The sequence below is a fragment of the Solanum verrucosum genome, unplaced genomic scaffold (assembly GCF_900185275.1).
Source record: "Solanum verrucosum unplaced genomic scaffold, falcon-dt-bn FXZP01000113.1, whole genome shotgun sequence".
NCBI lineage: Eukaryota > Viridiplantae > Streptophyta > Magnoliopsida > Solanales > Solanaceae > Solanum > Solanum verrucosum.
The window spans coordinates 1,369,775-1,393,781 of NW_026020105.1; the positions used below are offsets into that span (position 1 = coordinate 1,369,775).

The 24,007-nt window shown below is 32.4% G+C and overlaps 1 protein-coding gene across 1 annotated transcript; it reads right to left on the minus strand.

Annotated features, from left to right (window-relative positions):
• Positions 1–18,904: 18,904 nt before the first annotated feature.
• Positions 18,905–23,250, minus strand: LOC125825285 (small nuclear ribonucleoprotein SmD3b-like). Its single transcript, XM_049504638.1, is given in 6 exon segments — positions 18,905–19,169; positions 19,773–19,801; positions 19,804–19,828; positions 19,916–19,982; positions 20,064–20,116; positions 23,013–23,250. Coding segments are annotated over 6 exon segments (396 nt in total). The 5' UTR covers positions 23,172–23,250; the 3' UTR covers positions 18,905–19,106.
• Between the last annotated feature and the right edge of the window lie 757 nt (positions 23,251–24,007).

Here is a 24,007-nt window from a genome sequence, read left to right on the forward strand (position 1 = left end):
TAAGTTAAATTAAATAATGTGGTTTTGTTGATGCTATGGTCTAGGCTCTCGAAATGATGTTAGACGACTCCAGACAAGCTTAGAAGGTATTGGATCGTCACGTCAAGCTGAGGCACTTGACGGTGTTCAGATTGCTGCTATGTCGGATCAAATAGCTAAACTTACAGCGGCACTAGCAGAGTCGGAGCGAAGAAGAGTAGCTGAACAAGAAAACATGAGGGAGACCGTTCAGCAAATCAAAGAACAAGTGATGAACCTCGCTCGTCAACCAACTACTTCGGCTCCCGATGACACCGACGACGAGAGTGATGAGGATGATTATGTAGATCTCACTCCCTAGTTTAGATCTCTGGACATTTATGAACTTTTTGAAATTTTGAAACGAATTTTGAAAGACTTTATAATTCTTTAATTTATGATTTAGATACTTTTGAATGTTATTTTAAGTTTGTTGTTTTATGTTTTATTTAGATTGTTTATAATTGTGTGTGTTTGATTGGGTTGAATAGTGTAGAATTGAATTGAATTGCATTTGCAGGTGGGCAGCAGAAACTGGCAGTTGTTGCTGTTAAAAATATTGCAGAAAAAGAGACGGACAATGTGGTTTAGTCTGTCACTTTTTTGGGTTTTAATTTTTTTTAAAACCCAGAAAAGCGATGGACAGCGTGGTTTTGTCTGTCACTTTTCTGGATTTTAATTTTTTTAAAAACCCAGAAAGGCGACGGACAATGTGGTTTAGTCCGTCGCTTTTCTGGAATTTTCAAAAATAAAATTTCCAGAAAAGCGACGGACTGCGTCGCCTTTTAGAAATAAAAAAATGAAAATTAAAATAAAGTGACGGACTCCATCACTTTTGTTAAAAAATTCATAAAAAAAAAGTAAAAAAGCGATGCAGTCCGTCGCTTTTTGAAAAGCGTCGAGTTAAAAAGCGATGGAGGTGACTGCGTCGCTTTTCCGCCGATTTTGCCCAAAAAAGCGACGCAGTCCATCGCTTTTGGCCGTTGTTTTTTTGACAATTTTTTAGTAGTGCATCTTGAAGATGCTCCAAGTTTGGGAACAACGGATGGGAGGAATTTCAACGCAAAGAGGGTCAAAAGCTATGAAATTTTGGTCTACATCTGTAAAGATACGTCCCACAGAGCCAGAAACTCGAGTTAAAAGTTGTTCAACAGTTTTTTGGCACCAATGTAGGTTAGGCTCTACTAAGTAGCTATATCTGTCTTTAATTAATTGTAAAATACTTTGTGATTTGTTGGGAGTTTGCATGTATAAGCCTTCAGGCACGAAGATTGAGCTGACGAATGTGTGGATTATGATTGTTAAGGATGGAAGGTACTTAAACTTTTAATGTTGACCTTACAAATATTGTTGGGTGTTATCCTAGGGATGGTAACTTATGGGTAGTTGGGTTATAAGTAGAAAAATGGTAAGAAAAAGTTGTCTTGGACTAGGTGATGGTTGATTCTTTCCAAGTTATGTAATATATGTGTGTGTTAACTATTTTTATAGTATTATTTGTATAATGCATGATTAGGGAGATCAAGGAATGAAATCGAAATGATAACTTGTTAATTTTTCTCATGCAGTAAAAATGTTTAATTTACTTGTGTTACAACTATGTCAATATTTCATTATGATGGTGATTGTGATTTTGTGTTGTGTGACCATAGGTTGGCTCGAGTAACATATCTGGTACAAGTTGCTACCTGATTGGCTCATGGTGCAGATTACTACATGATTGGCTCGGATAACACGAATGGTACATGTTTGATGGATCTCTTGTATGTTGGTTCTATAAGTGAATCATATTTACTTCTTCATAAATGTGATTGTTACATGTTGGTCCATAAGTGACCAGGATGGTTCTTGTGTAGACCAAAATCTCATTTTAAACATTGTACATGATATCTTAGGGATCCTTGGTATTCCGGGCTACTTGAAAGGTTTGTTGAATCAAGTATGGATGATTGTTATGATTTTGAACATGTCTCGAGTGGTAATTGATGGGTAATTAAATGAGATGACTTTAGACAAGTTTTGAATGTGAACTTTGCAATTAATTGTCTATGTTTCATATGTGTAGGTGTGCAAATTCAAGTGTTGAACGTGATTAGTGAGAAAGGTCAACAAGAATGCTAAAGAAAGAAAAAGAACAAAAATATGCATCTGCTAAGCTATTGCCCACCTGCGCGGTGGTCACGCGCTCAAGTGCCCAGCGGCACACCCGCACGATGGTTTTTTAAAGTTGTTGCCTCTCCGCGTGCCAGTCACGCGCTTGGACTCCTTGCGGCGCTCCCGCGTGGTGTGGAGGCATATAATCATTAAAGGAAGGGTATTTTTAGAACTTCATAGGGAACCCTATGCTATATGATGTTAGATCTTGCCCCAAGGCCAGGGGATCGAAAAATGAGCAAAAAAAACACCAGATTACGAGAAGAGAAGGTTGAATACGTGGTACTCTACTCGAATCCCAAACGAAAGTTGGGATTCAAAGTTTGATTGCTATGTCTTATTTTTCATCTTTGTTCTTAGTAAACTTATTTTCATCCATGGAGTAGATTCTTAAAGGGTATTTGACAAACATGTTGTATTGATGAATTTGTTGGGATTTTGATTTTCATTCTTATGCTTGAACTTGTTATGGGAATTTGAATTAAATTGCCACCTTATTCATTATTTTTTTTAATCGAAAGGGGAATATCTTGGTGAATATAGTTGCATAGTTTTGTTGGATTGAATAAATATATTTTCTCTAAAGTAATCAAAGGAGATTGTTGATAATTATTGATTAAATCTCAAGGAAAAATAGTTGAAGGACGTTACTTCCTTAAGAACAGTCATTAACATGTTTTTGTATATTAGAATCACTGGGGTATAATTGATTTATTCTTTAACTTGAGATTTACTCGGAAGAGAAATCTAAGGCTTAAGGATACTCTAATTAATGAGCTATCGAATTCGAGAGAATCGATAGAACTTTAAATATGATAAATGAATGTAGTCAAATCACAACTATCATTATGCACTTGTTTCGTTTTGTACCGTATCTTTTATTATTGATATTAAACTTCATAGTTACTAATTGTTTTTAATTATCATTTAGTCTATAAAAGTGGTTCATAACCACAACCAACTCCTTTTTTATCACCTAAATAATAGTTAGCAAGATTTGATTGAATTATTATTTGTACCAATCCCCGTGGAGACGATCTTTATACTATACTATCTTTAACTAGCGAAGCGATAAACTTATAATGTGTTTGTGCTTGTCAGTTATTTAGTCAGGATGTTGATCGAGAGTTTCACTTATTCACTAGCTTGTATGGTATTGACAGTCTAGGTGGTCTGGGACATACTAAATAAGAGAGATTTGAATCAATATGATTTAGTTAGAGTCTTGCAGATGGTTTACTAAATTAGTCAAGGGTCAGGTTATTGGCGTGAGAGCTTGAAGAAGAGTAGTAGATCGGTATCAGAGTAAGCAGTGTAATTGGATTCAGAAATGGAAACAATAGAGAAATTCTAATGTTGATAGAATAACTGGTTTGAAAAGTCTCTATGTGATAGAAGGATTAAAACATGACCTGATATGAGAGTGGAATGGACTAGACAGTGAATTTGATAGTAGAAGAAGGTGGAGTGACTTGAAATAGAGTGTATAAGTTTCAAGGTAGTATGACTAAGTAGTAAGGGTGGTGACCAAGGGATTAGTGTCCTAATTATATCTCCAAGTTTCAAGTTTTCTTGATTATTTACATGATTATATGTGATGGATTGAGGTCAACCGATTATGTCTACCGTTAGGTGTTGTTTGTACTGATATTACTCTTGTTATGCCACTTGACATAGATTGGTTGCAGGAGTACTGATGTTTCTTAGGTGAAGACGAAGTTGATCACCCACAACTTATACCTCTCTTCTTTTATGGTGGGAGTTGTGTCTTATTAATTTTAAATCTTTTATTCTCTTAAAAGCTCTTGTACCTATTTACACTAGTTCCTTGGGAGGGTTCCGTGTATTTCTCAAAGGTACTGTATTTCAATAAAGTTTAAGAGTATTTCTGCATTTAAATAGGGTGATCAGTTTATATTTGTTCACTTTCCCATTTCATGTTTTTGAATTGGGTATAAAGCTTCTCCTATATAGGGTTACGTTAAAGTAGGTGGTCACACGGTCAGGTGGTTGGAACGTGACATACAAAGATTCCATAATGAAGAGTGTGAGAGGTTGGCTGTGATGGGTGTGAGAAAAGATAGATTAGGCAAAAAAATATATATATTAGGGAAATGTGATTAGATAAGCTATGACACATTTTTAACTTACTGAAGACATGACCCTATATGAGGGTATTAAGGTCAGCGATTAGAGTAGAAGGTTAGTAGATAGTCGAGTGTTGTTTAGTTTTTCTTATCAATATGATTACTATTATTACTCCCTACTTTCTTTTTCTTCATTTTTATAATTACATGTGTTTTCCTTTGCATCGGTTATCGTATTATTTGTTGTTGCTATTATTATTTTTTTCATTATTTTTAATGACTTCTTCAGTACTATATTTTCTTTTCATACTTGATTTGTGATGCTTTTTTTTTAGTCGAGCGTCTTTCATAAACAATCTAATTACACTGAATATATTATTTTTTTTGCTTAAAATATATCTTTGAACTATTAAAAACGTCCAAACATGCTCTCTTACTAATAGTTCACTGGTATATTGGAACTTTTAATTGTTCAGTGATAATTCACATTAGATACAGTTGAACTGTTTGTATTATATGTCATGTGTAAAACACATGTATCTGCATGTTCAATTTTATACAAATTTAAGTGTCTATTTGTGCACACTTGAAATTGGAGGCTATAAAATAAACTGAAAAACTCAACTTTTCGAAGCGGGCCAATTTTTTGTGCTCCACTTCTCTCTCTCTCTCCCTCTCTCTCTCTCTCTCTCTCTCTATATATATATATATATATATATATATATATATGAACAACAGATAAATGTAAATGCTACAACTGTGGCGAAGAAGGACACAAAAGTTACTAATGTAACAAGAAAAGAGTAAAAATATCAAAAATTGATAGACTAGAAATTGATTCAGATTTGAAATCTGTAACATCAATAAAAAGTGATGACTTCTACGAAGAGTTATATGAAGAATATTCAACCAGTTCAGAAGAATCTGATTAAATGAATCAAGAAATACAAAAAGAAACGGACAATTATGTACAAATCATTGAGACTAAAGAAGATCAAAGGGGATATGCCCTAAAAGAAACATTCGATGGAGAATTATTAAAGAAAATCCAAGAATTACAACTTAATCTCAAATTGGGAGATAATATATTCGATAGAATGCAAAGAATGTTTATATATATATATATGCGCACAGAAAATGCGAAGAGATAAGCCACTAATATCGTGGTGAAGATTAGATCTCATAAAATTATCAAAACTAGCGTTTCATATGTGTAAATTGAGGAGTGCACATTAATGTATTATTATTAAAAGATAAATCAAATTTAAATATGTATGTATGTACTACATACAAACGTACTATGTACTTAATGAAATTTAGGGACAAGTTTAAGGGTTAAAATGGAACAAGGTTGAGTTGAAGTGTCAAAATGAAATTTAAGGACAAATTTAAAGGTGTACATATGTGTTTGGCCAATATTAAACAATCATATGAAAATAACATCAAATTTTGCAACAAACTTAATAAAAAAAATTATTCTACTTGTATTAATGCTAATGAACTTAAATAAAGATCTACAAACACATAGGTAAAAAGATAATAATTATATATATATATATAAAAATATATAATCATAAATGGCAAGGATAAAATTAGGGTTGTGTATCGGTCGGTTCAGTTCGGCTTTATATATTATCGGTTCAATTTATCGGTTTTCGGTTTTTTAATACGTTAAACCAATAATATATTTTTTATCAGTTTATCGGTTTTGGTCCTTAACGGTTCGATTTTCGGTTTAACCAATAATAAAATACTTATACAATAAATATATGACTTCTCTAATAATTAAATTTGACGCGACAACACAATAATGTAACTTTACAAATGCTCATAAAATAGAAACAATAATAAAAAAACATGTAAAGGACCATACAAAGTGTAACACAAAGAGAAACTAAGAGGAATAAAGTTCTTACTTTAGATTTTGCCGTTTTGTATCATGTAAAGTTTTGAACTCAAAATCATTTTGAAGTGTGAATTGAAGGCTAAAAGGCAAAGACAATAACTAGTAACGTATTGAGATTAATTTATAATATTTATGTACAAGTAAAAGTAGTAAATTACTAGTCTTAATGGGTTATCGGTTTACCCAATATTAAAAACCAATACCGAACCGATAACCAGATAATTTTTTTTTATAAAATCGTTAACTCAATAACCCAATAATAATAAACTAATAACATTTTTTTTATTCGATTTATCGATCGATTCAATTTTTGTACACCCTTAGATAAATAGACTTTGGGGAGGATACAAGTGGAAGAATGACTATATTTCAAAGTTAAGGGCAGAATTTATTTTTTAAGAATTTAAGTTATGATTGAAAAATTGAAAATGATTTTCATCCTATTTCAAAGAGTCCGGAGTCAAAAGGGTAACAAAATCTTTTGAAAGGCAACAAAATTATTTATTCAAATTAAAAGAGCAACAAATTTAAACACTGTCTAAATCAGGGTTTCCACCGCAAGGTGCAGATACCCATGCGACCTGTAAGGCACAGGCAGCTTTTAGCCTTGTAAGGCTCAACCGCCATGAGCCTTACAAGGCACAGGGACAACTGCATTTTGCAGGCTTTTTTTAAAAACAAATATTATTTTTTTTCGTTTTGTGAATTGAGTATATGTACTTCTCATTATTTGACTTTTTCCAGTAGTGATATAGTTCGTGAGATGGAATTTGAAATATATAAAAATTACCTACTATATAAGATAGCACTTCAATTTTAAAAATACTCAAGTCTAAAGAAAATGAACATCAAGAGGACCCTAGTGTTTAAACAAGTTGCTGTAATTGGTGGTTGAATCTTTTCCAATATATGAATAAACAAAAAAAATATATATGTATGAATATTTTAATTAGTGATTGAATCTTTTTACCAAAATACGAATAAACAAAAATATAACTCATAATATCTCAAAAAGATTTGAAGCAACCTTAAACTCTACATTGTAAAATTTAACTCTTCCTAGTCGTCTCCTATTTATATTTTATGGATTCGAGTTAATTGGAAGCACGACCGCAAATAAAATCATAATTTTGTCGAGAAAATGGTCAAATATACCTTTAATCTATAACCGAATTCTCAACTACACACTTATATTTTACAATCATGGTATAAACAAAATTTTGTAATATCAAACCAAAGACTTATGTGAGCAAATACTACTACATTTTTTTCCATAAAAATAATGATAAGATTTTTATAGTTAACTAAACAATGTAGGGAAGATTATAATAAAAAATGGAAAATGGAAAGAGACCATGCAACTAAAAGCCTAATTTCAAATTTCTTAATTACGTTAAAAAAAAAAAATTGATTTTGTGAAATGAGACAGCTAGAGCACTATATATAGGAAGTGTTTATGCTTGTATGCATACTTAACTTCATCATCACAAGATGATCAAATGAGCTGAATGATAATTCGAGTCTCATTAATAGGAGAATGCATCATTCATGTCAGACTCGGATAAATTTGGAATAGAAAACTCAAACGATAGAGAATAGCTGCTTGGATAATACGCAGTGATATGTTTAAGTGCAACTACAAAAGCAATTGAATTTGTGGTGTATACTTAGTCTAAGGGTGTGTTTGGTATGAAGGAAAATGTTTTCCATGGAAAATGTTTTCCTAGAAAATGTTTTCCATGGAAAATGTTTTCCTAGAAAATGTTTTCCTGGAAAACAAGTTGATTTTTGACTTCTTTTCTCATGTTTGGTTGGTGAGTAGAAAATATTTTTCGGAAAAGATTTTGTGTTTGATTTATGAATATTTTTTTTTTTTTGAGAAATATCTTTTATTTTTACTAGGGTAGAAAATAATTTTGAAATTGAAAATATTTTTTAAAAACAAACTTAAATTTTTTTGGGGTGGGGTGGGGGGGTAGGGGGTGGGTTGAGGGTAGGGGTGAAAAATTGAAACTTTGAAGTTGAAAAGATTTTTTAAAAACAAACTTAAATTATTTTTTGGGGGTAGGGGTGGCCAGTAGGGGGTGGGTGGGTTGGACGGGGGGGATCGAGTGTAGGGGTGAAAAAATAAAAAATTGAAATTGAAAATATTTCTTAAAAACAATAAAAAAAAATTGATAGGGGGGGCGAGGGTAGTGGGTGGGGGTAAACAATAAAAAATTGAAATTAGAAATATTTTTTAAAAATAATCTTTAATATTTTTTTGGGAGAGGGTGGGGGTAGGGGTAGGGGTAGGGGTAAGGGTGGGTAAAAACATTGAATCTAAAAACAAGTTTTAAATTATTTTATTTTTTTTGGGGGGGGGTGGGGGTTGGTTGGGGGACTGGTTTGAGGGTAGGGACAAAATAAATTGATTTTTTCAACAAAAAAATAATTGTAGTTTGAAGTTGGAAGAGAGGTTTGGAAAATGTTTTCCTTAAGTTTTGAAGGGAAGTCATTTTCCTTAAATTTGAGGAAAATGAGTTGATTTGGAAAATATTTTCCAAAACATTTAATCCAACCAAACATGAGAAAATTGGAAAGCATTTTCCAGAAAATGTTTTCCTTCATACCAAACACACCCTAAATGTAAGCCCTCCAAAAGAAAAGAGAAGTACATATTCAATTGACAACGATTTTTTAAAAAAAAAAAAAAAGCCTGCAAAACGCAGATGTCCTTGCGCCATGTAAGGCTCATGGCGGCTGAGCGTTACAACGCTAAAAGTTGTCTGCGCCTTACAAGTCGCATGGGTATCCGCGCCTTGCGGCGAAAACCTTGATTTAGATGGTGTTTAAATTTGTTGTCTTTTGGTTTGATAAATAATTTTGTTGTCCTTTTGAAATTTTCAAAAAAAATTATTGTCCTTTTTGACTCCGAACTCCTATTTCAAATATGGCCTTTTCAATTTGTTGGCGGAGTTCATTTTCAATGGCTTTATTTCGTTCCAATATTATTATAAAATAAGTCCACTGGATCAAAGTTCTTCCAAATAAAAATGAGTATCTTCTTTTTCCGATTCAGAAGCTGAAAGTAACAGAAGAAAAGAAAGAATAAAACATTATTTAATACAAAATTATATTTTTAAAAATTATGCTTCTTACTCAGGGAGTGAAAGATGATCCTTTTGCCACCTCAACAAAAAATTAGGGAGATAACTGTTCCATTTTTAAAAAAATAGCCCACCCTCTCTCCCCCCACAAAAAAAGAAAAGAAAAAAATTACACAAATCCCACCTTTTAGTTTACTTATTACCATTATCCCCTATAAGTTTTACAAATCTTCAAAATCCCTCATTTTCGCGCATCAGATTAGTGTATCAGCGCTTATATTATTGTATATCGCGCATCAAATTAATGTATCAGCGCTTATATTTAGTATCTCGCGCATGTATTAGCGCTTATATTATTGTATCTCACGCATCAGATTAATGTATCAGCGTTTATATTACTGTATCTCACGCATCAGATTAATGTATCAGCGTTTATATTATTGTATCCGTTTGAGGGATTTCTGTAATTATAAACTTTTAAGGGGATAGATTGTAATTTTGTCTTAAAAGTATGTGATTTATGTAATTTGCCCAAAGAAAAAAGTAAAAGAAAAAAAGACGTATTTCTAAATTTTCAGTTCGATCATAGTTTAGAGAATAACTTATACCCTTTGATCAATAATTTACAAGTGTCGACTAAGATTTAAACAAAATCCTATAAGTGACTACCTAGTGCCATTTTCACTTATAAGATTTAAGATAATGATATTATATATACAATGTTTAAGTCATAAAACAAATAGTGTTTTAAGTTCTTTACCGTTTTTATTTTATTTTATGTCCCTTTTATAAAAAATAATTCTTCTATATAGAGATCTTCATTTTCATATATAAAAAATCTAAAAAAATTAAATTATTTTCTTCTATTTATAGTTTAAGAGGACAAAAAATTTCGTTTTTTCGATTCATATTGAACTATCTAATGAGTACTATCAATATAATGTTGATTCTATATATTTATACCATATCCAACATGAGATAACTTATACGAGGATTAGTGTATGCGACTAGATTTGGCTCCTGAAAAATAGCAATTAAAAAAGGAAATATATATAGAGATAAACAATGATATTTATATTTCAATAATTTATGTGAATATCACAATCTTTATAAAAATATAATTAGAAAGATGCAATCTCATGATTTTTCTCTTTACGATCATCAATTCAAGAGCTTTGCCTTGTTCTTGAATCGATAAAATACTTGTTGAAACTTCACCACGAATGCGGATCGAGTTATGCTTTGATCACAATTGCGGAGATATGGAAACTTACTCACCACTGAAGAGCAAAGCTTTTTTTTTATATTTTTCTTCTTGTTCTTGTTGTCTTTCTTTCTAGTCTTATGAAGACCCCTTTATATAGGCGTGAGCTAGAATTTTGGGGGTATATTGATCTCCAAGTAATTTTAGAGGATCTTTGGCCTGAAGAGCATGAGTTGGGCTCGTCTAGTCAACTTAACAGATTGACCTAAATATAATTTAGACTTTAATTATTTAAGTCATATAATTTTAACTTAAAATATTTAGAGTAAATTTTAGGAATAACAAACATAAAAATCATATTAGCGCTCTATAGCTACAGTCTGATTTGTATAAATTGCAGTGATTTGTATAAATCGTGACAATTTGTATAAATCGCGTGTTTGTGTCTATGAACATTGCGTTTGTATATGTTTATGTACTTTGTGTTAGGCTAGAGTGGCGAGCGAAATTAGGAGAGAGAGGAGAGAAGCAAGTGAGAGAGGACAGAAAGTGGAGAGAGGTGAATTGTATATGTATATCAGCTAGATAATTGTATATTTGTAAGTATTATGTATATGTATCAATGATCGTGTTTGTATATCTGCATAAAATTTAAATTTGTATACAATTGAATCGAGTTAAAACATTTGTATTTGTATATCAAATATATCTCTCTCTCGCTTTTTACAAACATAAGTTGTACATTGTATTTGTATAATTTGTGTTTGTATAAAGCGAGAGAGAGCGCAAAAAAGAACTGGGCAGGAGAAGATTTGTATCAGTATAATTATAAGTGTATAGGACGGAGAGATATGTATTTGTATATACAGTGTCTCTCGCTTTATATAAACACAAACACAATTTATTCATTTGTGTTTGTATACAAGTGAAAGAGGCGGGGGAGAAAATTGAGAGTGGTGGGCGAGATTCAGGGGAGAGAGGCGAGAATGGCAATGTGTTTTGCTACGAATTAGAATTACATGAAACTGTAGCTATAACATTTATTTTGAATTAATAGTTTGCTATAATGCATAATTTTTCCAAATATTAACCATTGTTATTAATTAATAACTTGACTTGGTCAATATATCATGAATTTAAGGATTAATCCAAAATTTAATATGAATTTGTCAATATACAAAGCACCTAAAAAAAAAGGACTTCCATCGCATATTTTTTTCTGTATCTTGTTCACTTTTAAAATAAGGGTAAAATTATAAACTTCTTATTATACACCGAGTATTCTATTTATAATGCAATGAAGCAATTTTTATTTGTTAAATAGATCAATAGTGATTGCTCATTGTATTCCAATCTTTGCACTACTGCATTATTTTTTCCTTGAAGAAAATGACAAGATCAATAGTGATTGCTCATTAGTCATTGTCAATCAATTATAATTATTTTGGTGCAGTTAAGAGTTGCCCTTTATACTTTTTTTTTATTTATCTATACTAGACTTCAACTTGATTTTGATAGAAATACTTTTTCTTAGTGTGTGTCAATGTAGTTTTGTCCAATAATTAATGTCAATGTTTGCTTTTAGAGAGTCAACTATATCTAACAAAATTATTCTCTTATCTTAATTTGTGATGAACCACTTGTGAATATCTACATCATACTGCAATTATTTAGTCAATAGCTTACTGGATATATAAATAAGTAATTGATTGCCACTGAAATGTGAACACACGTCCCTTTTATTTTATTTTTATTTCCACTAGATATTCAATATTTACATTGAAACTCGACTAGTTATGATTTATATCGCATACGATTCATTTGGAGGAACCTCTCTCTCTATGCAGGATTTTTCTATACCCAAACTTGAAATCGAGACCTCTAAATAAAATAAAAGCAATATCATTCACTGCATCACATCAAACAACATGTCCCTAACATAACCTTATTTTTATCATGTATACATCTAAAAAGTTCCACATAACATGATTTTTCAAAGAAGCAAAACCTTATCCAACTTTGTTAATTCTCAACAAATTGTTAGATGACACCGTTGTCCAAATTGAAGAACACTAGATTATTGTTAACATGACTAGTTTTAGTTTAGATATTAATTTATCTCGAGACTCTACCTGCTTTCAACTATCAAAATTTATAAATGGCACATCGATCGTTTGATGTATATGTAGAATTCAACTCAGTCAAAAGTTTTCATGGAAGCAAGCCTTGGTATCGTCAATTAAAGACATAAACGCTTTTGATGGGAAAAATCACCCGCTGGGACTCAGAAGTGGGGAGCTTGCAATAAGGACCCTTATGGAAGGGAAGGGGGAAACGTTTAATTTTGATAGATTGATATTGTGGTTAATTTGTCTCTATATCAAATTGAAGGGTGTATAACCTTTTGTAATAGAAAAGCACTTTATTTTTTCCCCTTTATATACATAATAGTCTCTGGGTACGTGCGTTGCACGTGCATCCCGTATGAAAATCAATAAAAAATAAATTAAAAAGTATATAATAAATTAGGAGGACATGATGTTTTTAACAAGTGTTTCTCGATATTTCCGATCTGCTGCACAATAGATAAGTCTCAAAATAGGTATGGTCAAATTAAGCTTACCCATCTAAAAGCAATTAAATGTACATACAATCATCAACAACTAAAAATACATAAAATTCTGGCCAACCAAAAGGTGATTAGATATCAACATTTGTAAAATATTCCAGGAAAAGCACCGCAAATTAAAGAATTAAAAAGAGAAAATGTGATGTTACTTAAAGTCTTCTTGAACTTCTTGTATTCTTAATGTGTGTTTCGTTACAAATACAACTACTTCCTTGTAGACTTTCAGATATACCCAGACTTACATTTATAGGCTTACAACTACTATACATCACTGCTAGAGAAGACTTGGAGTTGCTATATCTGTTTAAGAAAATGTGATATATTTTGCTAGCAAACAACTGCAATTTCAATATATTATTAATAGTATAAAATTTATAAAGCATAATTTCTTTTCTACGGGAACTATCATAGCAGTTAACTATCATGTTTAGTTTTTCGGAACACTTCTAATATATGATTATAAAAGAGTTTCAACTGCAATGCTTAGAATCAAAGAGAGTTGATCATCATTCAGCATCAAACCACATGTGTACAACACTCATTTTTTATGTGTGATTATACCGTTCAAGCTATTTATTGTACCTATTAAAAAAAATTAGAAAATTATCATTCAAATGAAGTTAGCAAATCAAACGGAAAAATCTAGATTTAATAAGATTGTACCTGAAAATTATAAGACACTTTTGTACCCACTTAACAACAGAAGCATATGCTGAATGACTAATATTGAGTATGTTTATATAGTGTAGTCTTGAAGATTTGATGGTAAAAACTCTTTGATATTCCTCAATTACTTAATTCGATTCCTTTCAACTTCTCATAATTAGCAAAATACGTTTCAACTTCTATATTAATTGAAACTTTATTAGTGTTCATCCATTACCATCAAAAGAAAGAAAACAATTGAGTATAATAATCTTTAAAAAATGAATATGATATTTCGTTGTTTCACACAATAATTGAGTAGACTGTTGAACTTCTCATTTTACTCCTCTATTATGTAATTCAAATATTACTATTTAATTATATATTTAATCTATATTTAGATTAATTATTTTATTACATTTTAATTTAGTATAGGGACAAAATAGTAATCCAACTTTGCACTTTGAAACTTCTCACTTTTAATAATATATGATATGATATGATGATATATATGAATACTTTGTATTTTTGGTAAACAATCTCATAATTTTAGTAGAATATAATAAAAGTAGATTGAAGAGTCCAACTTACCTTCAACTACTTGGAGAGAGTTACCTGTTGGATGCATTCCACGTTATACAATGGATAGCCGCTTAAAAATCCGCAATTTGCCCGAAGATATTGTCTACTCCATCCTGTTAGAGCTTCCCGTGAAATCTCTTTCACGATTTAAAAATTGCTGCAAATCATGTCATTGTTATATCGATGACCCTGACTTCATCAAGTCCCATCTACATATATAAATCATCTATTGATATTAGTCGTCAAAAAATTATCTTTGTTAATCTTTATCCTCAAAGAAGAGCACACCAATTTAAAATCGTGTCAACGGAAGCATCAATTAGAGCTGATTCAAAAGTTGTGTGCCTGAACGAGCCCAATATCCCAGGATTCTTTAGTACTCTAACTATTTTGATTTACGAGTGTTTTCATGCAGTGGATTGGTCTTTATGACGGCACAATATCCTGGCATTAGTATGACGTTATGGAATCCTGCCGTTGGAAAATACAAACTCATTCCAAATTCTCTTCTCATGAGTCAAAAGAAAAATCCTTTTTTGGTATTTGGTTTTGCCAATGATTTTGTGGCCGAAGATTACAAGGTTATATGTGTACATCAGTACTTGATAAACATGCATCCACGTTACATTGCTGAAGTATACTCAGTCCTGTCCCCAATGATTTATCGTACCTATACAATAGTCAAGTTTCATTAAATGGCGTCATTCACAGAATGTCATACAATGGAGATGAATACAGGATTATATCTTTCCATCTTGCAGATGAAAAGTTTATGGTAACGCCAATGCCAAGTACATGTGGGAAATATCCGGAATTACATGCATGGGAGGATCGCGTCTGTGTTTTCACAACCGTTGACAAGGAAATTTTGGTTTGGTCGTTGGAGAAAGATAGGAAAACTGCCTTGTTGACCTGGAATTACATCAAAAAGTTTCCTACTTTATTCTCACTCATTGAAACAACGCCTAGTTTGCCAGTAGGTAACTTCATATGTATTAAGGAGAATGGGAACATACTATGGAGAAGGCATCAGAATTCTTTTATTGAGTATGACCTGCGTAAAAATGAATATACTCAATTTAAGCCGCCTACACAAGTTCCAAATTTTATTAGTGTAAAGAAGGCTTTGTATGTGGAAAGTTTAGTTTCCTTGAAGATTTCGTGGGATTGACAAATTCCAACTATAGAATTTCTAGTTTCAAATGTATATATAGCAATTTCTAGTAGTATTAATTGAAGAATATTGTCTTACATCCATATTGCCATTGGTTCGCTTATATAATTTGTGTTGCCCAGATTAGAATTTGAATCGGATTAATTTTAATGTATCTGCCACTATGAAGTGAATACAATAATAACTTGATATAAGATTGCTCAAACACACAAAAATAAAAGCAGCTACATCTAATGGAAACATTAAATGAGAACCATTTGCCATTGTTTCGTTCTTGCTTTCTTTCTCCATTATAGAATTTTTCCTCCATGAAGCATTTAGAATTGTATGGGTGTTGGACTTGAAGTATAGATATCAATTTAAGGTATATGTAGAAATTTTCTTATTGTGCATTTAAATGAGAACCATTAATCATTTTTGTTATTCAATTTTGCACAAACTAATATATCATATGTTTGGACCTAATAACATAAAAATGTAACTCATTATTTTAGTTACCAAACTAAATTTTGTAGGTTCATCAAATGTCTAATCATTTGACATACAATAAAGAAGTTATTTGAATACATTGATTATTCATTTATTTTAAATTATATTTTTTTTTTTGTTGAATAGCTTGTGATACGGATTAAAATATGATTTTGACAGTAATTCATACGGTATATAATTAATGCTTTCATAGAATTCACGTGCAAAGCACGTGTCCAGGACTAGTAGGTAAATTAACAGTAAGTTTTGGTGAATCTATGAGTATTAGCAAATAAGCAGCTAGATCTATTGGAAACATTAACTTAAAAAATGAGTTTTTGGTTTTCAGTAGTGATAAGAATGGATGTGTGGTAATGTAAGACTGAATTTTTAACGACAAGTTAAAGTGCGGGAGTTTTGTACCCCACGAGAGCCCTTTAGTTAAAGATAAAAAATTATTTACTCGATCCTTCTCCGGACACAAAATTGAAATTCTCTACTAGAAGAAATTAGTGGATTGATTATTAGGCTATGCTTTACATTGATCACCCCATGACGGATCAGTAGGATTTGCCGTAAGACTTGTCTTGCAAAAACGAAATTCACCAATCACATTTTTACATTAAAATTGATGCTACTATATACCATTCACAAATCAATGGGTCCAACAGAAACAATGACAATACAGATGTAAGGAAATATTATTCAATTAGAAATTGCTACCTAGTCAATCTTTAAGGAAACTAAACTTTCCACATACAAAGTCTTACTTGTCCCAAAATGTGTCGATTTAAATTCAGTATATTTATTTTTCCGCAGGTCATACTCAATAAAAGAACCACCACCACCATGCTTTCTCCATAGTATGTTGCCATTCTCCTTAACAAATAGGAAGCTACCTACTCGATTTCAATGAATGAGAGTAAAGCAGGGAACTTAGCTTGTTGATACAATTCCACCTATCTTTCTCCAGCGACCAAATCAAATTTTCCTCGCCAACCGTTGTGAAAAAACAGACGTCATCACCCAATGTCTGCATTTTCCCACATGTACATAAATTTTTCATCTGCTAGATGGAAAGATATAATCATGTAATTTGCCCCATTGTGTGAATGACACCATTTAATGAAACTTGACCTTTGCATAGATACAAGAGAAAAATATTGTCTATTGCTCTCCAACATTGATTTTTAACCGAGTACATATACTTCAACGTAATTGTTTATAAAGTAACGGTTTATCAGGTAATGTAATCTTCGGCCACAAAATCAAATATTGGAGATTTCGAACAACAATTTGGAATGAGTTTGTATTTTCCAAGTGCAGGATTGAATAATGTCATACGATAGCCAGGATCGTATGACGTCACAAAGATCGATCAAGCCACTGCATGAAAATACTTGTAAACAAAAATAGTTACTCCTAAAGAATTCAGATACACAACTTTTGAATCAGCATTAATTGATAATGCTCCCGTTGACACAATTTCAAATTTGTATGTAGAACTGGCAGGATTAAATTAACAATGCCAGCAACTTTTGAATCGTGAAAGAGATTTCACATGAAGCTTAAAGAAGATGGAGTTGACAATATCTCCAGGCAAATGGGGGAGCTAGGCCATCCATGTTGGTGATAGGTATTTTTTTGTTTCTACGCTATATAATACAATTTAAACAATCCTAATTCAACTCCAAGTAGTAGAAGGTAAGTTGGACTCTACAATTAAATTATGAGCTTGTTTACCAAAAATACATTTGTATTTTCCATTCCTCGGTTATGCATATTTTACTTCATCAACATTAATATTGAAGTAAAGAATTAACAACGTAATATAATAAAATTGGCAAATTCCGTAGTTGATCCATTGAGAGCAAAAAACTCTTCTAAACAGCTAATTAACGTAATAAAATTATGAACAATGACTAATGGACAATTTTCTTTCAATTGAAAAAGATTAATTTATAGTTTCTTAAAGTAAAAAACTTTTGATTCTTTTTAATAGCCATTAAACATTCACATCATTACATAACGAACTACTCTTGTTGGAGCCCTTTTGCAAATTTGTTGATTTTGAATGGAAGGGAAAGGTAAACTCATTATATAATATCTGTGGTATAATTCACAGTCAATGCTATTCCAAATATGTCATATTGCTTTCTCCATCAGTTTTTTTTTATATCAGTTTAGATGTGTTATATCCAACAAGTTTCCAAATGAATTAGCTGGCTACTTTTGGCATGTAAGGAATCGGTTACATGAGGTTTTGTAATTGCCTCGTATATGGAGGAACTTCTTTCGAAAGAATTCTAAGACTTAGCTACGCAGAAGACCATTGTGAAGGATATTGAGGATTTCATTCCTCGAATCTATCAACACGTCATTTACTCTTATCATATCGTTATTATACTACTACAAGTGTTGTAAAGTATAGTTGATGGGAAAATAAGAGTGTTGTAAAGTATGGTTGATGGTTAAAGTTTTTTTTTTAGTGGAATTTCATATTCCTTATGTCTGTTAAGTAAAAATTGAAATGTTGGAAAATTATCCTGCATTCAAGGGGTTGTTAAATCATTCCTTCTGATCAAGAGCTTATACAAAAATGTTGGTTGAGAAGCTTGTACAAACAATGATGTTTGAAATTGATTTCAATGCCAATCATGTACTCTATTCTTTTAGTTATTTACTTGTCAAGCAACCTTTTTTCTAAAACGTACTATACTACTATCAAATTGAAGCCATAGTTAAGCATGTCAATCTCCTTCGAATTTCTAAATGATTAATTTGCTGAGATGGGTTAATTGGTTGTCGGTAGGTTTTACATACACAAGTGTTGTATACAATTGTTGGTATCGTTGGGGGCCTTTTCCCAACAAGATGAGTTGTAGTATTCATAGAGACTTGTGGACATTCACTAAACTGAGACACATCAAAATACTCAAGACTCACAAAATGTTTTAAGAGCAACTAGACCAGCCATCCGAAAGTCACTCAATTTATCAGCTTCTCTCAAGTCGTGTCTTAGACCAGGAAGTTGAAATTCTAAACCAAGTGTTCCTTACTTCTTAGATTAGTAGGGAACAGAAGTGTATGCCAATACAATAAACATAAGACATCTCAAAACCAGATCATATGAAATCCTGCATGGGTCAATCACCTTCTTACAGGGGGTACAACACCCCGACCAGGTGCTGCTCCACGACCTGCTGCCTGAGCCTGCAAATGAGATATAATAATCAGGTACCTTTCATTTCTTCACTACAAGTTCAATTCTTGGCTAGCTAAAACACAACAAATACTTCATGGCATCCTCCTATTTTTTTATAGTAGCAATTCTACATAACATCCTTTCCAGGCGGATGAGAAATCCCACTTGAGTTCTTGGGAGGATCACAACTCCCAACTCAAAATCTAAAGCAACCAACAACACTCTTTTATAATTTCGGTGAAATAGAGGGTAGAAGTAAATGTATCAGGACTTGACAACTTTCTTAAATTGGAAGAACCAAGAGATAAATAAGTAGAAGTAAGGAACATAGTAGAAGTAAATCAATCAATCTCACCTCCCCTCTCCCTTTTACCGTCAACTACCCCACCCCCCATTCAAATCTCCCTCCTTTTTTTGAACCAAACATGGATAATGGCCCCAGCATTTTGCAAAAATCAAGCAATTGTTTTTGTTTTTTTTAAGGAAGTGCAAAAAAAAGAAGCAAATTAACAGCATATACCTAAATTCTACAAGAGATAGTATGTGGTTAAGTTTCAGTAGTTGGCCTCAAACAGAAAAAAACAAGTAGAAGGAATAGAAGCAACACTCACTTTAGCTCGCATTGCCATAGCACGTCCCGTCCAACACCAAGTGATGAACCTTTGCCCTTTAAAAGTGAAATTAAACATAAGTGAAACACTTCAAATAAATGAAGAATAAGGATAAAACAAAGACATATGCTTCAGTGAAGTACCTTAATTCTAGCTTCTAGACGCTTGAACATGGGAGCATTCTTAAGCATATCTGGAATTATCATGAACCTGGTAGAAATTAAAGTTCAGTTATACTTTTACCAGGAAACAGCCAAAAACCATGCAATAGGAATCAATAATTTTATATACCTGACTTTACTGCCTCTGATAAAAACATGTTCCAGTTGTGACACCCTCCCATCCTGCAGAGCAAAAAACATTTAAAATAGCCCATAGAAGGAAGGTCCTATACTGAAACCTACATTTCTTTTTCTATGAGTAACTGGAGAAAGAAGCTATTACAGCTTAGAAGCTGAATCATTTGTCCAATATCAGTCATGCAGTAACAAATGCAAAACAAATGACGTATTGCTAAATCAGCTTTTCCCGGCTTATTATTTGTTTACCAAATATCATCAACTATCCATAGGAAGCTTCAACTCAAGGATTGCAGAAATCACTCATTTTCTTTGGCAAAAGTTCAATAAGATTTGGATGCTTCATGATATATCGTGATCGTTTTCCTCACAGACAACGTTAAGAAAAATATCAAGTACAAGGACAGCAGTGGTATTGTTCACCTGTTATGCTAATGCACTGGAGAGCAAGTTGCACCCCACAAGAAATTGGAAGTGAAGACACTAAAAACGGGTGAACTTGAGAACCACAAACTGGAAATGCAACAAAAACATGACAGCAAGATGTCACAAATTCTTAACCTCTTCTTAGCACCTTTACTACCAGGAATACACAGTTAATCAAATAGAACATCAGAAAGTCAAATAAATAACAAAAACCTCAAAAACTAGAAGTTAGATATACAAACCTTTACTATGTTTTGTGTTGTCATTTATGTATTAATTATTTACAATAGGATATGTCCCATTGTTATAAATGGATATGGAAGGGGGTCATATGGCTTTGCTCTAGTGGTAAGACCGCAACATGTGATGTGTGGGTTAGGTGCACATCACCGGCTTCGTTCATGTTGCAGACAAAAGGGCTAGTATTTGAGTGGGAGAAGGATAGAGGGATGGACCAATGATACAGCGAGTTTCAAACAATGTACCAATGACCCTCTGGGATATCTTGATCATAAAATAAATATATAAATGGATATGAAGGGTGGAGGAGAAATTTCTATTAAATGTGCCCTTATTGTTTGGGACTAAGATCTAGTTATATTCATTATTTAGAAACTGATAACTCTGTACTCCTCAGCATTAAGGGCTATGTTGGCCACCTCCAAAAGTGTTAGTTACATAAAAAGCAAAAGACCAGAAATACTTACAGAGCTCCTATGAAATCCACTGGTTGAATATATAACATTATTGTGAGGTATCTGAGACTTTTTTTCATGAAAATTCGTGTTTTCATGGTTGGGTTGTGTTGGAATTCATTTCCTTGAGCATGATGCGAAATGATTTGTGTTAGCATGTACTTTAGCCTTGTGGACTGCAAGTTCGGCTAATGACTTTTTAAGACCCATATGACTAGAAAAAGTTGTGATCGGTGCAATTTTAGCCACTATTCAATCAAACTATAAAAGGGTGACCTAACGACTAATGAAACTAAGAAGGATCATGAGTTAACAAGGTGCAAATCTCAACAAAAGACAAAAAGTTAAGTGATCTGTGCACACGGAGATAGCAGGTACCTGGTAGGGATTAGTGATTAGTTGGGGTGTGTGCGAGCTGACTCACATTCCACCATATGAAAAAGAGGAGAAAAAAAACTGCTATTCTAGTGTCTCCCCCACTATCTTGGTCTAAATTAACCTGCTGACCATGGGCAATACAGTATCAAATATTAGATTTTGGTAAGCAAAAGTTTTATGGTATATCAAAGCCCTCATATAATTAATTATTTTTTTTGAAATTGTAATGGAATATTTAATAATCTAAAGAGAAAGGAAATTTTGGTAGTGTTTTGTAGACTTCTCCTTGTCTTCAGTTATCCTTTGCCAGGAAAAGAGGGGATTTTGGAAAATCTGTTCATTGATAAAGGGATCAAGTTCCTGAAAAATCCTGGAAAACAAAGCTTGGAAGTTGTTTTTTTGTTATAATGAGAGCATGGGGGTTATTATCATTAATAGGTAGCTAGATACAAACTTAAACCCATCTATCCTGCCCTTACTCTCTCCCCTGCATCCCTCCCTTTATCTCTTAACAACCAATACGCCCCTGACAATCTCCAGTATGGGCATCTTTCCCCACCATGAAATATTTTTTTAAAGGCACCATCACAGAATAGAATGAAATAACATCTCAGCTCTAACTCTATTTCATGCCTTTTTTCTCGAGATTTGTTTATCATAGGAGTAAGGAGAAGCTCATCAGTTTACATGGAATTGACAGAAGGAGGAGCACCAGATTATTTTCTACATTTACCTTGAGAAAAGATCCTGCAACAACCTAACTACTGTCTACTTGTCCCACTTCCACGGCTCCATCTCTACTTGACATCCAAAAACTCTCATTACTAAAATCAGATAGGTTTAACAGATTTATTTCAAGTGCCAAACTAAGCACTGAAGAAGCCACGGTGGAATTCTTAGCTCATTACACGACTAGTCATGATGTTATCCTTGTAAACACTTTCCAGTATTCTCTTTTGGCTGGTAATCAATAAAAATGATTTGAACAATAAAAGACATGTGCATTGAAATTTTCTGCTTCTGTTTAGCTAATGGAAGATGGTTGGAGATCATCCGGAGAGCTATTTATACCAAACAACTTTTCCAATAATTTCAGTGTGATTGAAGGATAAAAAAATAATGTCTTTCTTGAAGAATGAAACAGGAAATATTTCAATAAACCAAACAAACCAAAAGGTTTTTCATTTTCACAAAATAGAGTTGTTTGGCAGTAAATAAACTTAAAAGCACAACATAATCCTTCATTTGAACACAACATACATTTAACAGAAAACAAGAGATTAACTTAAATTCTCTAGTTTAGCATGATCAACACCTAATTTTTTCCATCTGAATTCTGAATAAATCGAATCACGTGAAATTACAAGAACTAGGGTTTTAGATTATAGGAACAGCAAACACGGCATTGACAAAAAGTTAAACTAAAAGGAGAAAATCCATACTTTAGCAGTGTAAGTGATGGTTTCGAGCTGGCAATTCCAGTTGTCCTCGCACTCGACCATACTTCCTCTATAAAGCTCGCCGCTTTTCATCTCTACAGTTACTATATGCCCTGTTGCCTCGTGTAGAAGTTTCACCGGTATGCCTAAGCTCCGACTCATCGCTGTACTTTCTTCCAAAAACCTAATGCTACCACAAAATTGTGAATCTGTATCGAGAAATCAAACAAGTAGAGTGCCGCCAACTTATTAATAAAACTTTAGGGCAAATTCTTCCAGCTCCTCTGCCGATGGATCGAGTTTGATCTAACGGTTCTTAAGCTTTTCTTTTCTTTTGTTGAAAAAAAAAAGACCAAAATTACCCTTATCATTGCCTTAAGTAGGGTGGGCATAAATATCAGAAAATTAAAAAATCGAATTGAATCAGACTTATTCAGTTTATTGGTTTTGATTTTTCTGTTTGATGTCAATGTTATTTTTTCAATAGTTTTGGTCTTCAATGTAAGGATCTCAGAACTTCGGTGCACCGAAGAACCGAACTTTTATTAAAATATTTTTTATAAAAAAATCAACTAACAATTAAATCATCCATGTATAAATACAATTCAATAGTTAACTTCAAATATTAATTTCCAAGAGAAACCAAAACATATTTTTATCAATGTACGTTATGTAAAGGAATTTGTCTTCGTTCTTATTTTTATCGAGAAGTAGTTGGAGGCACAATGTTCTTATCAAAGATAAATATAGCCTTTTAGTTAACACGGTAAGTGTCTCATGGCAAGACACATCATTCCTCAACATACTTTTAAACTTTTAAGTATCTTATACTTTAGTTTTGTCCTCATTAATTTATTTTTTCATTCACACCAAAAAATCAATTTAAAACCCCGAACTAAATCGACACGGAGTAGAAAAAATCAAACCAAATCAAATTAGTTTGGTTTGCTATATGATGCACACTTTTCTAAAACCAAAAATTGAAGAATCGAATCGGA